General features: G+C 46.1%; 1 protein-coding gene across 3 annotated transcripts in view; it reads right to left on the bottom strand.

The window, feature by feature from the left end:
* Positions 1-4,097: 4,097 nt before the first annotated feature.
* Positions 4,098-15,970, bottom strand: part of CHTF18 (chromosome transmission fidelity factor 18) — a 250,478-nt gene continuing 238,605 nt past the window's right edge. Inside the window, exons 19-22 of one of the 3 annotated variants that reach the window (XM_075318322.1) lie at positions 10,929-11,073; positions 8,825-8,956; positions 7,299-7,356; positions 4,098-4,446 (exon numbers count right to left, since the gene is read on the bottom strand). In XM_075318322.1, the coding sequence (XP_075174437.1) occupies positions 4,313-4,446; positions 7,299-7,356; positions 8,825-8,956; positions 10,929-11,073 (469 nt within the window). In that variant the 3' untranslated portion in view covers positions 4,098-4,312. Of the gene's footprint in view, positions 4,447-7,298; positions 7,357-8,824; positions 8,957-10,928; positions 11,074-15,970 lie in introns of those variants that run through there. The other 2 variants (XM_075318323.1, XM_075318324.1) reach the window with 2 other exon arrangements.

Below are 15,970 nucleotides of genomic sequence, written 5' to 3'. Positions count from 1 at the left end.
ATTACTAGGATACTGCCTAGTCAGGACGGCAATGTTCGGAAGGTGGAGCTAAAGGTCATCAGGAAAGGTGAGACGAAGACCTTTGCAAGGCCAATCCACGAACTTGTTCTGCTTTTGCCCATAGAGAGCGTCCCTACAGGATGAACGCTACCGGACCTGAACTTTAAGCCATCCTTCTTGTTTTGGACTCAATTGAGCTTGTTTTTGCATTTAACATGCCTTTCCTTTCAGGTTGTATTATGGACTCAATAGTGAAATCCCCAAAGTGAATTTCAGACGGGGAGTGTGCTGTTCTATTTGTCTTAGTTAAAACTGTTATTTAATGTTTTTCATGCCTGTCTCTGCTGCCATCTACTGGTCAGACTTTTCAGCTCCTCTGTTTCTTTTGCTCAGCCCATGGGAGTGTCTGATGACCCTCTTGCATCACTTCCTGGCTTGTCATTCCAGTCAGAGCTTTTGTGAGAGCAACATCCCTTACTTGAGCTACTAGGAGCAAAGTCTTCTGACCACACGTAGTAGCTACAGAGGCAAGCATCACTCGAGATTTCAATGCCAGGTACTTGGATTACTGCACTCTGCATGTCCTGACCTTTGGAGAAAATAAACCACCATTGTTTCATCTCAGCTTGTGCATGTTTTCACTCTGGAGTGCTCAAGGTCCTGTCTGCCCCACCTATAGGAAAAACGAAGGTAAGACTCTCACAACCTCTCACAACTACGCACCTTCCATCGCCTTTAAGTGGGGACAGAACAAGCTCGGCCTAGGTTCATAGAACCAAATGGCTCGAAGCTGCGTCTTCAGAAGACCGCAGGAGATGCTGTCACTGAGTCAGCTTCCTCCGAGCTATTTAGCCACGCCAACAACCTCCTTGGTCGGTGGCAGGCTCTCTCCACTTGGCGACTTAGAGTTCTAACACGTCTCCGTTCAGTGGGGGCGAGATTATATCTCCCTTGGCTACAGGATGGACTTCTGTCCACCCGCCAAACAGATTTTTTCTGTCAACTCCTCCCGGCTCCAAGGCCGCCGCCTTCTCACAGGCCGTGGCTTTTCTTGCTGGCCAATGGAGTAATTGTACCGGTTCCCGACTGGGAACGGTTCTGAGATTTTTGCTTAAATCTATTCCTAGTCCCCGAAGAGGGCGGTGCCTTCCGACCTGGATCTTTAGCTTTTCAAGCATAGCCAGGTGGGGCGTTTTCACATGGAGTCTCGGTTTTGTTCCGTGTGTTTTTTTTCACCGGATCAATCAAGAACCCAAGGAGATTCCCTAGCAGCCATCGGCATCAGAGATGCCTATCGGCAGGAGTCAATCGCAGTTTCACACCAGCGTTGACTACGTTTTGACAGAGTGGTCCAATTCGTGGCTCTTCCCTCGAGTATTCTCATTGGGGCAGCTGTGATTAGGGTCCTGCCCCCCTAGGGTTTGGCAGTGATCTTTTGCCCTGGACGGCCTTCTTGTCGGGGCTTCATCCAGTGCTGACTCTTAGCAGAGTGCTTCGCTCACTCTCGCCACTCTGACCTATTCGGGTGGCTTGTCTTTCTGTCCAAGTCCACTCTGACTTCGAACCAGAGGTTCTCAGGGCGTCAATGGAAGCGGTTCCTTGCCCAGTTTCTCCTGCGTCCTCTGAGACTGGATGTTTTCCACTGTACAAGCGAACTCAATCCTCCCACGGGGTGGTGGCTTCGCCACTGACCAGGGGCTCGTTTCAGTGGTGGCTTCGGCCACTCTGTCTCAGGGGCGCTCCTTTCTGGCCCGTCCCGGGTGATCCTCACCAGGATGCTAGCCTATCCGCCTTGGGAGCAGTATATCTCCACCGTGGAGCGCAGGGCGCTTGGACTCTGTCCGAATTAGCCCTCTGGATCAATGTGCTGGAAATCAGAGCTGTATTTCTGGCTCTCTAAGCCTTCACCATCTGTGGGCGGCTAGGCACATTCGAGTCCAGTCGGACAACGTGACAGCGTTTTCCTACATCAGCTGGCAATCTTGGCGGCTCAACATTCTTCAGTGGACAAGGGACTCCTAGTCCACCGTATCCGCAGTCCACATCCTAGATGTGAAAACTACGAGGCAGGCTATTTCAGCTGTCCAACCGTGGTCCACAATCCTCAGGTTTTGCGGTAGACACACTGGTTCATGTTTGATCCCAGCTTTGTCTCTTTTCGAATTTCACCCCCTACCTCTTGTCCAGAGTCCTGCGCAAGATCGGTAAAGGGGGCCGTCGGGTCATTCTTCCAGACTGACCCAAGCAGGCTTGGTACTCTGACCTGCTCCTTCTGTCCGTTGGGTTGCCATGGCATCTTCCGGACCGTTCAGACCTTTTCTCGAGAGGTCCGTTTTTCCCGTCAGAATTCTGGATTCTCAGATTGACGGCGTAGCTCTTGAGTCCTGGATCTTGGCGACTTCTGATATCCTTCCTGAAGTCATCTCCGCTATGACTCGAGCTCCAAAGTGTCCTTTGACCTTTTTGGCCTTGCCGACCCTCCTGTCCCTGCCACAGTCCGGTCTACAGCTAGGACTATCCCTCATTAAGGGACAGGTCTCGGCTCTGTCAGTATGTGCCAGCGGCGTATCGTCCGGCTGGCTCCGGTGCGCTCCTTTAAGGGCGCATCTCACATCATTCCGCTTTTCCAGCGGCCTATGGAGACCTGGGACCTTAATCCGGTCCTCCCGGTTCCCGGAAACCCCCCTTTGCGCCTCTTGGGGAGGTTTCGTTGTTTCATCTTTCACAGAAAGTACTCTTTCTAGTGGCTATAATTTCCCGCCAGAGAGTTCTGGCTGCACTCTCTCGGAGTCACCCCCTTTTTTGGTCTTTTGCATCAAGACAAGGTGGTCTTCGTCCGACTCCGGACTTTTTTCCCTAAGGTGGTTTCTGCCTCCACCTTATCTGGGGCAATGTTCCTGCCTTCCTTTTGTCCGGCTCCTGTTCATCGCTTGAGGAAGCGTTGTATATCCTGGATCTGGTGCGGGCGCTCCGGATCTATGTGTCTCGCACCGCCGTTATTAGGCGGTGCACCTCTCTGGTGCTGACTGTTCGTCAGCGTAACGGTCTCTCGGCATCTAAGCCGACCCTGATGTCGGCTTAGGTCGGCCATTTCCGAGACCTACGAGTGTACTCAAGTGCCTTCCCCGCCGGGGATCAGAGCACATTTGATCAGACCTGTCGGCGCCTTTTTTTGGGCTTTCAGGCACCAGGTTACGGCTCAGTAGGTCTGTCAGACTGCAGCTCGAATTAGTCTGCATACTTTTTCGAAGCACTTCCCAAGGCATGCTCATGCTTTGGCAGACGTGGGCTTGGGCAGACGCATTTTTCCGGCGTCTGTCGCCCATTTGTGAAGTTAGGTTTGCCTGCTTCTCAGTTGTCTGTTTATTCCCACCCATGGACTGCTTTTGAACGTCCCATGGTTTGGGTCTCCCATAGGAACGATAAAGAAAAAGAGAATTTTGTTACTTACCGTAAATTCTTTTTCTTATAGTTCCGTCATGGGAGACCCAGCACCCTCCCTATTGCCTGTTGGCAGGTTTCTTGTTCCGTGTGTCTTCACCGGCTGTTATTGTTGTAGACAGAGGTTCCGGTTCTTCCGGATTTTACTCTCTCTTCTTGTGGGTGGATGTCCTCCTTCAGCTTTTGCACTAAACTGGCTAGATCTGGCTAGCAGGGGGTGTATATGCTAGGAGGGAGGAGCTACACGTTTTTGAGTGTAGTAACTTTGTGTCTCCTCCGGGGGCAGTAGCTATACACCCGTGGTTTGGGTCTCCCATGACGGAACTATAAGAAAAAGAATTTACGGTAAGTAACAAAATTCTCTTTTTTATTTTCTTCCTTTAAAATCTGCCACAGAGCCTAATCAATATAGTGCATGGAAAAAAATCCTGCCAGCAAAGTCTGAGAATCCTAACCTGCTGTACCCACATTGCTTTTTTTTTTTTTACCTTGCTGCTTTTTTCTGTAACAAAATCTGCATGTCAATTCTTTGGAGTTTATATTCCTGCGGTTTCCTTTTTTCAATAGATAAAAAAAAAGTTTTTTCCTGGCCAGAAAAAAAATTACTTCGTGTGCACTTAGCCTTACACACAGTAACTATATAATAATGTAGGAAATTTACTTCTTTATAATTTTAATACAAAACACAATCTGTATACATTTTTTCACAAATATATGAACAATATGAACAAGTTGCCAAACGGCCATATATAAGAAACAATTCATGATTTCCCAGGATCGCGCTGGCATTTAGTGGCATAAACACCCCGCATCGCCGTCTACACAAACTGGGGACTGTCTAGACACGATCTATACATTTCTGCTGCCACCATCATAACAGATCCTTGATGTGAACGTTCCTCCTCACAGCGTTGGAAACCCCTTCGTTAAACCGGAACCAGACGTGACTGTTTCCCACGGCCGTCCCCATCTTCTTTTCTACACAGTCTTCTGGTTTGGCATTTGCTGCGGAGAAATGAAAACGTCTTAGATACAAACTGTCACGAACCACCGGGGGGGTCACTCAGAAATCCCCCGCGCTGGCTACCAGTACGTCACAATCGGGGGGTAACAAGTGGGGGTCACCCCTCCTTTATACCTCCCGACCGACAGACAGAGCACGTGACGTGCTCTCTAGCGCCCCTCTTATAGTCAGGCCAATTATGGAATTGCCCGACAATAAGCAAGGAGGCCGCTATACTACTTATGCCGATTATTGAAGGGTCCCCGGTGAGAGTAGGGTATATATTCCCCCGACCTCCGCGGGCGGAATATATAAAACCTCCCCGAATCTCACTGGCCTCCCCACAATAATCCTTGGCACAACTCGCTGCCACCAACCGCTTCACGGTAACTATTAGCCGAACACACAGACGTGGGATTCAAGATCGAGATAACAGAACAGCCCAAGATTAATTATATAATTTAATCAGCCTAAAGCACACTAGAAACTACAATATATACAATAGGAGATCTACAGAATATACATATGTCAGAGTACAGTTACAATCAAAAGCATGGGTTACAAACAGGCATACACAGTTCCAGCAGTTACCTTGTGCGTCTGGCCACAGGGGGGCGCTGTAGACCAGGTTTCCAGGAACTCCCTCACAGGTCTTTCCCAACCAGGCCCCCGAGCAGAAGAACACTGGAAAATGGCCGAAGTAGGGTTATCAACCTGGGCAAATCCAGGTCCCCTCCTACCTTAGTGACCTCAGAGGGAGCACTGCTCCACCCCTGGCTGGAGTTATGGACAAAATCCACAACATGGAATATGGCCATAACTTGGCATGGGAGCATCGTAGGCGGACGCCGACGCTCTCATTGTGACAGCTATGAATTTAGCTACAGAACGAGAGGACTCATGACTTGTCTACTAGTTCCCCATTGGCTGATATCACGCCTGGGGTATTTCCCCAGGTCCTGCTCCCATAAAAAGGGTGTGCCAGCATCGTCCGCATGCGGAGACACCATTTTTATGGTTGCCATATTTATCGGAAATATGGCTTGCGAGATATGAACCATTTTTTTACTGGAGTCGTCCTGTCTGGATACTTCCAAGCTTGCTAATTAGATAGCAGCCCCTGCTACAGGGTGACGGCAGGGAGTCATCCTGTGTCCATTGTTCCCACATCACCTAATCTCCATATCACAGGAGATGGCCACGGGATGTGTTGCTAGGATGTGACACCTTCACAGATGCTGGACATCTGAGAACAAGAAGGGAGGGGGCACTGCCATGGAGTGATGAGAGCGATTATGACTGGAAGTCATAATTCATCTTCATATCCCAGGGTTTGCCTCACACAAACTGAATACAAAGAATTTCTAGGGGCCTAAACGTTTATGATTCGCTGCAGATTTATCATTTAGGACTGCAAAAAAAAAAAACTGGGTCCCAACGCCTGTTCCCAGGGGCAGCCATATTGGCTGTCATTCATCCTTTCCAGAAAAGCGAATGGAGTTTAGGTGGATAAAAAAAAAAAAATCATTAATAATTGAGAGTAGAAGGGACGAGGCGGCCGGAGCCTTTACTGACGTCACCTCTCCCCATACATCACAGATAATGCACCGGGGGAGGGGTCGCCGTATGAAGGGGCCGCAGCTGCGCAGCGCTCCACAGGGGCTCATAATACGAGGCAGCGGATCAATGTGTATAAAATATGTACGGGCAGGAAGATAGAAGACTCGCCTCAGTGGATGTCTCCTCCGTGATAGTCTCAGCTACTTTATGAGCTTCATCATAAAAATTTGATTGACCACTTTCCTGTGAGCGCCGGCGAAGATGGCGGCCCCCAAAAATGCAGAATCAGGGATAACAAAATTTAAAGAGGAACTGCAGAAAAGGACAAGTCGGAGACCTGCCTTAATATACCGGTGTTTTACCCTCAAAAAGAAGATTTTGGGTACTCACCATAAACTCTGTTTGTGCCTTCACTGGGGAACACAACAGAATGCGGTGTCCCACAATGAAGCGATAGAGAAAACAAGATTTTGGGTACTCACCGTAAAAAAGAGGATTTTGGGTACTCACCGTAAAAAAGAGGATTTTGGGTACTCACCGTAAAAAAGAGGATTTTGGGTACTCACCGTAAAAAAGAGGATTTTGGGTACTCACCGTAAAAAAGATTTTGGGTACTCACCGTGAAAAAGATTTTGGGTACTCACCGTAAAAAAGATTTTGGGTACTCACCGTAAAAAAGATTTTGGGTACTCACCGTAAAAAAGATTTTGGGTACTCACCGTAAAAAAGATTTTGGGTACTCACCGTAAAAAAGATTTTGGGTACTCACCGTAAAAAAGATTTTGGGTACTCCCCGTAAAAAAGATTTTGGGTACTCCCCGTAAAATCTTTTTTGGAGCCTTCACTGGGGGACACAGGATAGAATACTGTGTCCCATAATGAAGCGATAGAGAAAAGAAGATTTCGGGTACTCTCCATAAAATCTTTTCTCTGAAACTTCATTGGGGGACACAGCATGGTATCCTGTGTCCCCCAATGAGGCGATAGAGGAATTAAGTTTTATTTCAGCAGATTTAAAGAGGTCTCCAATTTAACTGTCAGAAATGAAGACAGAAGGAAGACTTAAGATATGCAATTCCCTGCCCTTATAAAGTGAACAAACCTGTTTTTGCTCAGTTAACACCATTATTCGGCCCCCGTACAATTTGAAACCTGTCCATAGGACCCCCTTATACACAAGGAGATGGGGCATCTACATAAAATGTGATTGGTTGATTACGTGGACCCGTGGCCGAGAGCCACATGGTAAAACGGAGCCAACATCGGGTCCTACAAATTAGGCAGAGCTTTTTACCTGTAACAGTAGGGGTCACTTTCTTTACAATTTGGCGTCCAAAGAAATCTTTTTCTGGCTAAATAATAAATAAATAAAAAAAATTAGCATAGATTTATTTTACCTAAGGTCCGTTAAAGGACCTTCAGCCCCAGGGCATTTTGTTTTTTTCCTCTTTCTTCCGAGAGCCGTAACTTTTTATTTTTCCGTCAATCTTGCCATATGACGGCTTGTTTTTTGCGGGATGAGTTGTACTTTTAATTGAAACCATAAAAAGTTTTACCATACACTGTACTGGAAAACGGCAAAAAAATTGCAAGTGCGGAAAAATTGCAAAAGTGTGATCGCACAATAGTTTTTGAGATATTTTATTCACAGTGTTCACTATATGGTAAAACTGATGTGTGGGTGTGATGCCTGAGGTCGGTGCGAGTTTGTAGACACCAAACATGAAATCGTTTTACTTGTATTTAAAGGGGTTAAAAAAATTCACAAGCTTGTCCAAAAAAAGTGGCGCACGTTTTGTGCCATTTTCCAAAACCCATAGCGTTCTCATTTTTCGGGATCGGAGGCTCAGTGACTGCTTATTTTTTGCGTCTCGAGCTGACGTTTTTAACGGTACCATTTTTGCGCAGATGCTACGTTTTGATCGCCTGTTATTGCATTTTGCGGCAACCAAAAAAAAAACCTTATTTTTGGCGCTTGGAATTTTTTTTTGACGCTACGCCGTTTACTGATCAGATTAAATGATTTTATATTTTGATAGATCGGACATTTCTGAACGCGGCGATACCAAATGTGTATATTTTTATTTTTTTAATCCTTTAATTTTCAATGGGGTGAAAGGGGGGGGTGATTTGAACTTTTAGGTTTTATTCTTTTTTTAAAACTTTTTTTTTAACTTTTTTTTATTTTACTAGTCCCCCTATGGGGCTATAGCGATCAGCAATCCGATCGCTCTGCACTATCTCCAGATCACAGCTGCGGAGCTGAGATCTGCAGAGACGGTGCTTTACTTTCAATGCCGGCTGTATTCCAGCATTGAGAGGAAGTGACTCATGTTAGCTACAGGCGTCATCACATGGCAACCACTGAAAGTCACGTGATCATGTCACGCGACTTTTGATGGGGGCGGAGTAAGTCACTGTCATGGCGGCGCGCATATACATCTCTCTGCCAGATTTTGGCAGCGAGATGTAAGGGGTTATTGGTCGCGGGTGGAAGCGACTCCACCCGCGACTAGCAGGCACACATGTCAGCTGTTGAAAACAGCTGATTTGGGCGGGGATTAACCTCACACGATCCATGACGTACCCAGTACGTCATGGGTCGTTAAGGGGTTAACAACAAATCCTGTGTTCTTGACCCGATTTATAGTCTCCAATCTCCATACATGGGGGGCTCAGTGTGTGCACCTCGCCTCTGTACGGGGATACAAATTTTCATGTAGAGGTGTGTGTGTGTGTGTGTGTGTGTGTGTGTGTGTAGGGGGGTTTAAGGTGGGGGGGGGGTGATGGGGGGGCAGTAAAAGTTTATGGTCCTCCAACCTTCTCCTCAAATGTCGCCTTCTTCACGATATTCTCCAGCCGCTGCTCGTGGTTCAGCGAAGCAGGTGTGGCAGCCGGTTTTACCGCGGACTCTTTCTCGAGTTTCTCCGTTGTTTTCTTGCCAACGTCCTCCTGCATAGAACAAAAAAAGAAAATAGTCGGTGATGGCATCGTAAACCAAAAAACATTCTTCTAATGACTTAAAGAGAACCTGTCGCCTTCGATGACGTGCAGCTTCTTCTCTAGTGCGCTCCTGGTCAGTGCAGGAAGAGCGGTAACACAACTTAAGACTGTTTTTGAAGACCACATTGTTGTAATGTCCAAATTGTGAAGGCCCCGGAGAAGTAGCACTTTTATTACGTCAGTGTCTGTACTGACCAGGAGGGCACTAGAGAAGAAGCCGGTTTTGGACACCTATAACTCCATCACAACATGATCCAGTCTCGGGACATCTCCTAACTTCTCCGGTGATTTCATCAGCTGAAGTCTTTGTATAAGAGGCCAGGGATCTTCATGCCAGCGGCTGTGCCCGTCACCCCTTGTGTCTCCGCTGCCGGTGGTATCTGGGATACAATGTAAACACATGGTCTTATGGGGACATGATGTTACTCCACTCTGCGTCTTCAGGGAGCTCCATCGCACCACAGGGGTAATCATAAGAATAATGACTGCTACAAGGTAACCAAGGACTTAATCCTCCTGCAAGTAATGAGGGGACAGAGGCGCTGACGTCAGCACTAATTGTCAAATGATGGGGTACAGTACCGGCATTCACCACTAGGGGCAGGAGAAGAAATAGCTTCTAGCAGTGCAAGGATTGTGCTGGGATCTGATGACAATATACCAGCTTATCCCCCCCCCCAAATAAAGCGCACTATTACTGCCCGATATAAAGGCAGCCTTGTTATAAGACCCCGGCGGAGCAGGACAATGGCTGACTGGTGATGGCCGTGGTCTTGCATCATTTACGACAGTCCCCGAGCAGCATCTGCAGGAAGTTTTCACATTCTCCTCTGCGCACAGGTTTCCACTAGCGCTATAAATACTGATGGGTAATTAGCCCGAGTGTGTCAGCATGTACGTATCCCGGGGAATTGGACCGCGGGCCCCGGAGGAGACAGGAACTGATGCATCACGTGCAGAGAGCGGAGGAAGGCAGGAATAGCAGCAACCAGATACATCACCTGACACAAAACACTGACTGCAAGAGCAGAAGAGAGAGTGCAGCTCTGAGGTATAGTGCAGGATCAGTAATGTAATGTATTTACACAGTGACTGCCCCAGCAGAATAGGGAGTGCAGCTCTGGAGTATAATATAGGATGTAACGCAGGATTAGTAATGTAATGTATGTACACAGTGATTGCACCTGCATAATAGTGACTGCAGCTCTGGAGTATAATACATTACATTACTGATCCGGAGTTACATCCTGTATTACACTCCAGAGCTGCACTCACTATTATGCAGGTGCAGTCACTGTGTACATACATTACATTACTGATCCTGAGATACCTGATGCATTATACTCCAGAGCCGCACTCACTATTCTGCTGGTGGAGTCACTGTGTATATACATTACATTACTGATCCTGAGTTATATCCTGGATGTACACAATGACTGCCCCAGCAGAATAGTGAGTGCAGCTCTGGAGTATAATACAGGAGGTAACTCAGGATCAGTAATGTATGTACACAGTGACTGCACCAGCAGAATAGTGAGTGCAGCTCTGGAGTATAATACAGGAGGTAACTCAGGATCAGTAATGTATGTACACAGTGACTGCACCAGCAGAATAGTGAGTGCAGCTCTGGAGTATAATACAGGAGGTAACTCAGGATCAGTAATGTATGTACACAGTGACTGCACCAGCAGAATAGTGAGTGCAGCTCTGGAGTATAATACAGGAGGTAACTCAGGATCAGTAATGTATGTACACAGTGACTGCACCAGCAGAATAGTGAGTGCAGCTCTGCAGTATAATACAGGATGTAACTCAGGATCAGTAATGTATGTACACAGTGACTGCCCCAGCAGAATAGTGAGTGCAGGTCTCTGGTGATGTAGGTGTGTGTTCTGACGTCTGATGGCCGCTCTGCGCTCACCTTCCCCGCGTTCCTCGCTTGCTGGAAAGCTTCAGACCGCCTCATTTTCTCCAGTTCGATCTCCCGGGCAATGAGCTGTTTGGCCTGGTACGTGAGCTGCTTCCGGGCAGGGAGCTCGGGAAACCTACACACGTCCTCCACATTACTGCAAATTAAAAGTCACAATTAAAAGTTAATGTAAAAGCCAAGAAAAATAAAAACCTTTTTTGTTCTGCAGAAACCGCAGCGGTCTCCTCCTTAGATTGTGTGCGACAGCGGAGCCTCGCTTACAGCGGTGCCGGCACACGGCGCGGAGAACTGTCTCTAACGTTATCCATGATCCACATTATTTCTACAGATGCACAAACCCTTACACGACACAGTCAGCTCTGCTACATATCTGCTTAGGTGAAGTTTACACAATGCTGCAGATTTCACTGCCGTTGAATGCTGCAGAATGGGTTAAACAGCAGAGAATGGTATCTATAGAAAAGACGCCATCTGCTGCAAACAAACGTGCCGCTAATGTAATACCCAACACAAGCTGATAACAGGCGAGACAGAAAGCAGCGCCGTGTAATCTGGTCACCGGCGGAGATTATGTAACGGGCAGAGGATTAGTGACAGCTCCGCGCCTCCGGACGCAGCGTCCTCAGCCCCAACGTAAAAAACGGACAACACCGCTTCACCGTCATTATACTGCAACACTGTGCACAAGATCAAGAGGAAGAAGGAGAATATCACACAACGGTCACCGCACATCACATAACACAGGGGCCTCACAGGAATCGCTGTAACATTCTGGTGTTACTGCAAATCATATCACAAGGAAAACTGCCACTCAGGAGTCTGGGAAAGCTGGGTATCAATACTGTTTCCAAGTGGCAGATTTTGAGGCGGCTAATCACAGAAACAGCCAGAACCAAGAATGTAGAGATAAAGGCTCAATAAGGAGGAGAATCTGTAATCACCAGTCAAACAATTTATGGTTAAAATCCGGAGATACCTCCGGTATTACCGCATACTCCAGAGCTGCACTCACTATTCTGCTGGTGCAGTCACTGTGTACATACATTACTGATCCTGAGTTACCACCTGTATTATACTGCAGAGCTGCACTCACTATTCTGCTGGTGCAGTCACTGTGTACATACATTACATTACTGATCCTGAGTTACCTCCTGTATTATACTGCAGAGCTGCACTCACTATTCTGCTGGTGCAGTCACTGTGTACATACATTACTGATCCTGAGTTACCTCCTGTATTATACTCCAGAGCTGCACTCACTATTCTGCTGGTGCAGTCACTGTGTACATACATTACATTACTGATCCGGAGTTACATCCTGTATTATACTCCAGAGCTGCACTCACTATTCTGCTGGTGCAGTCACTGTGTACATACATTACTGATCCTGAGTTACATCCTGTATTATACTCCAGAGCTGCACTCACTATTCTGCTGGTGCAGTCACTGTGTACATTACATTACTGATCCTGAGTTACCTCCTGTATTATACTCCAGAGCTGCACTCACTATTCTGCTGGTGCAGTCACTATGTACATACATTACATTACTGATCCTGAGTTACCTCCTGTATTATACTCCAGAGCTGCACTCACTATTCTGCTGGTGGGCAGTAATTACTTTTAACAATAGATAGTCAGAGAAAATTACGTACACACTAATATCAAATATTTGAAATAGCCAGAAGGGATGAGCTGAACTTTAATAGTTTAATTCCTTCTTACATATTTTGTTTAGAATTGTTCTTTCATATATTCTTTTTAACCTTCTTTACACATTGTATTTATTTTTCTCACTCCCTCATGGTCCCTTGATTCTGCGCTCCTCTGATCTTTTGCACAATACACTTCAATACTTTACTATTGCACTATATTGTCTAGCAATGCTCTCCATATACAAGGAGCACAAAGATGGCGGCTACGGGGGACATCTGTAGACCATGACAATGTCATCTGCAACTTCCAATTTAATTAGGACATTGGGTGCGATAATGGACGTCCAGGATCAGACCGCCTAATTGAGAACTGCATCTAAGGGGTTAAACAGCAGCAACCGGAGCTCCTGTTATAGGCAGGTGCTGGCAGTATAACACAGCCGGCAATCTGCAGTTTATGAAGCCAACTGAGCTTTGCAGTCCACTCCATACGTCGCATGTCACGAAGGGTATACACTAAACATTTTGATAGCGTTTTCCGCGTGCCGCACATCCTACATCTTCAGTTACACAACACCGCCATATCTGGCAATTCTGTGCACCGCCTGCAGCAGACGGCAATTATACTAATTACATAATTGGTGTTGGAGTAACTACAGCTGGATAGAAAACATACATCGCACAAGTGTGAGACCGCACCTGTCATAGCAGAAGAAAATAAATGTCTTAAAGGCACAAGTTTAATTTTATGTTTCAAACCCGGCCCCCAGAATACAAGTCCCCCCCAATTATCCTGCAACATTAAAAAGTATGTTGGACAGTCAGAAAGACTAAACGATCAGACCTTTATATATCTTGATAGAGGGTACATAACTATTAAAGGGAACCTGTCATCAGAAATTTCGCCCAAAAGCTAAAAGATTCCCCCTCTGCAGCTCCTGGGCTGCATTCTAGGAAGGTCCCTGTTATTATTGTGCCCCATGTGAGACCAAAATAAAGCCTTTATAAAGTTCTACCTTTTTGTATGCAGCTTCTGTAAATGTGTCACGGGGGCGGGCTCTCTGCCGTCCGTTATTTTGCCCCCTGGTCCTGTATGCCGCCCCCATCGCTCCTTTCCATATCTGATGCACCGCCCACTGCTCCAGCCATCCCCGCGCATGCCCAGTGCCAGTCTCACGGGACTGAGCAGTGTGACCGCTGGTGACGTGTGCGCAGGCAAGTGATTATGGGCGGGACTGTGACTGTTATCAGCAAGTACCCGCCCATAATCTCGTGAGCGCGCAAACCTCTCCAGCGGTCACACTGAGCTCAGTGTAGATGCTAGACTGTATGGGCTGCTTCCAGGGATGACGTCCCTTTGTCATGTGATAGTATTTTGAACACGCCCCTATCACATGACAAAGGGACGTCATCCCTGGAAGCAGCCCATACAGTCTAGCATCTACACTGAGCTCAGTGTGAATGCTGGAGAGGTTTGCACGCTCACGAGATTATGGGCGGGTACTTGCTGATAACAGTCACAGTCCCGCCCATAATCACTTGTCTGCGCACACGTCACCAGCGGTCACACTGCTCAGTCCTGTGAGACTGGCACTGGGCATGCGCGGGGATGGCTGGAGCAGTGGGCGGTGTCATCAGCTATGGAAAGGAGCGATGGGGGCGGCATACAGGACCAGGGGGCAAAATAACGGACGGCAGAAAGCCCGCCCCCGTGACAGATTTACAGAAGCTGCATACAAAAAGGTAGAACTTTATAAAGGCTTTATTTTGGTCTCACATGGGGCACAATAATAACAGGGACCTTCCTAGAATGCAGCCCAGGAGCTGCAGAGGGGGAATCTTTTAGCTTTTGGGCGAAATTTCTGATGACAGGTTCCCTTTAACATTGACGAATGACACTTCTGAGCCCCGCCCCCGAGGAGCCGACCAGATATATTAATTCTTGTATGATGCCCCTACTGATGGACATGCAAACTATTATATATTTAAGAGTCAGGGCCCACTGCGTGTAGTAGTTACTCATCAGTTGAAAAGCAGTTTTGGGGGAAAAAAAACAAACTATACACAGATTATAAATTTATATAATATAAATTATATATAATTATGAGATATATTAATATATCTATATATATATATATATATATATATAATTAATATATCTATATATAGCTATATATATATATCTATATATATATATATATATAATTAATATATCTATATATAGCTATATATATATAGCTATATATATATATATATATATATAATTAATATATCTATATATAATTAATATATATATAGCTATATATATATTATATATATATATTTAATATATATATATATATATATATATATAATTAATATATATATAGCTATATATATATATATATATATATATATAATTAATATATATATAGCTATATATATAATTAATATATATATAGCTATATATATAATTAATATATATATAGCTATATATATAATTAATATATATATAGCTAGATATATAGATTATATATATATATATATATATATATAATTAATATATATATAGCTAGATGAAGGGAATTTTGTTACTTACCGTAAATTCCTTTTCTTCTAGCTCCTATTGGGAGACCCAGACGATTGGGTGTATAGCACTGCCTCCGGAGGCCACACAAAGCAATTACACTAAAAAGTGTAAGGCCCCTCCCCTTCTGGCTATACACCCCCAGTGGAATCACTGGCTCACCAGTTTTAGTGCAAAAGCAAGAAGGAGGAAAGCCAATAACTGGTTTAAACAAATTCACTCCGAAGTAACGTCGGAGAACTGAAAACCATTCAACATGAACAACATATGTACCCGAAAAACAACCAAAAATCCCGAAGGACAACAGGGCGGGTGCTGGGTCTCCCAATAGGAGCTAGAAGAAAAGGAATTTACGGTAAGTAACAAAATTCCCTTCTTCTTCGGCGCTCCATTGGGAGACCCAGACGATTGGGACGTCCAAAAGCTGTCCCTGGGTGGGTAAATACCTCATGTTAGAGCTGCCAAGACAGCCCTCCCCTACGGGGAGGCAACTGCCGCCTGCAGGACTCTTCTACCTAGGCTGGCGTCCGCCGAAGCATAGGTATGCACCTGATAATGTTTGGTGAAAGTGTGCAGACTCGACCAGGTAGCTGCCTGGCACACCTGTTGAGCCGTAGCCTGGTGTCGTAATGCCCAGGACGCACCCACGGCTCTGGTAGAATGGGCCTTCAGCCCTGATGGAACCGGAAGCCCAGCAGAACGGTAGGCTTCAAGAATTGGTTCTTTGATCCATCGAGCCAGGGTGGCCTTGGAAGCCTGCGACCCTTTGCGCTTACCAGCGACAAGGACAAAGAGTGCATCCGAACGGCGCAG

This window comes from Anomaloglossus baeobatrachus, chromosome 7, assembly GCF_048569485.1.
Source record: "Anomaloglossus baeobatrachus isolate aAnoBae1 chromosome 7, aAnoBae1.hap1, whole genome shotgun sequence".
Taxonomy (NCBI): Eukaryota; Metazoa; Chordata; class Amphibia; order Anura; family Aromobatidae; genus Anomaloglossus; species Anomaloglossus baeobatrachus.
This window is presented reverse-complemented; position numbering and strand designations above follow the sequence as displayed.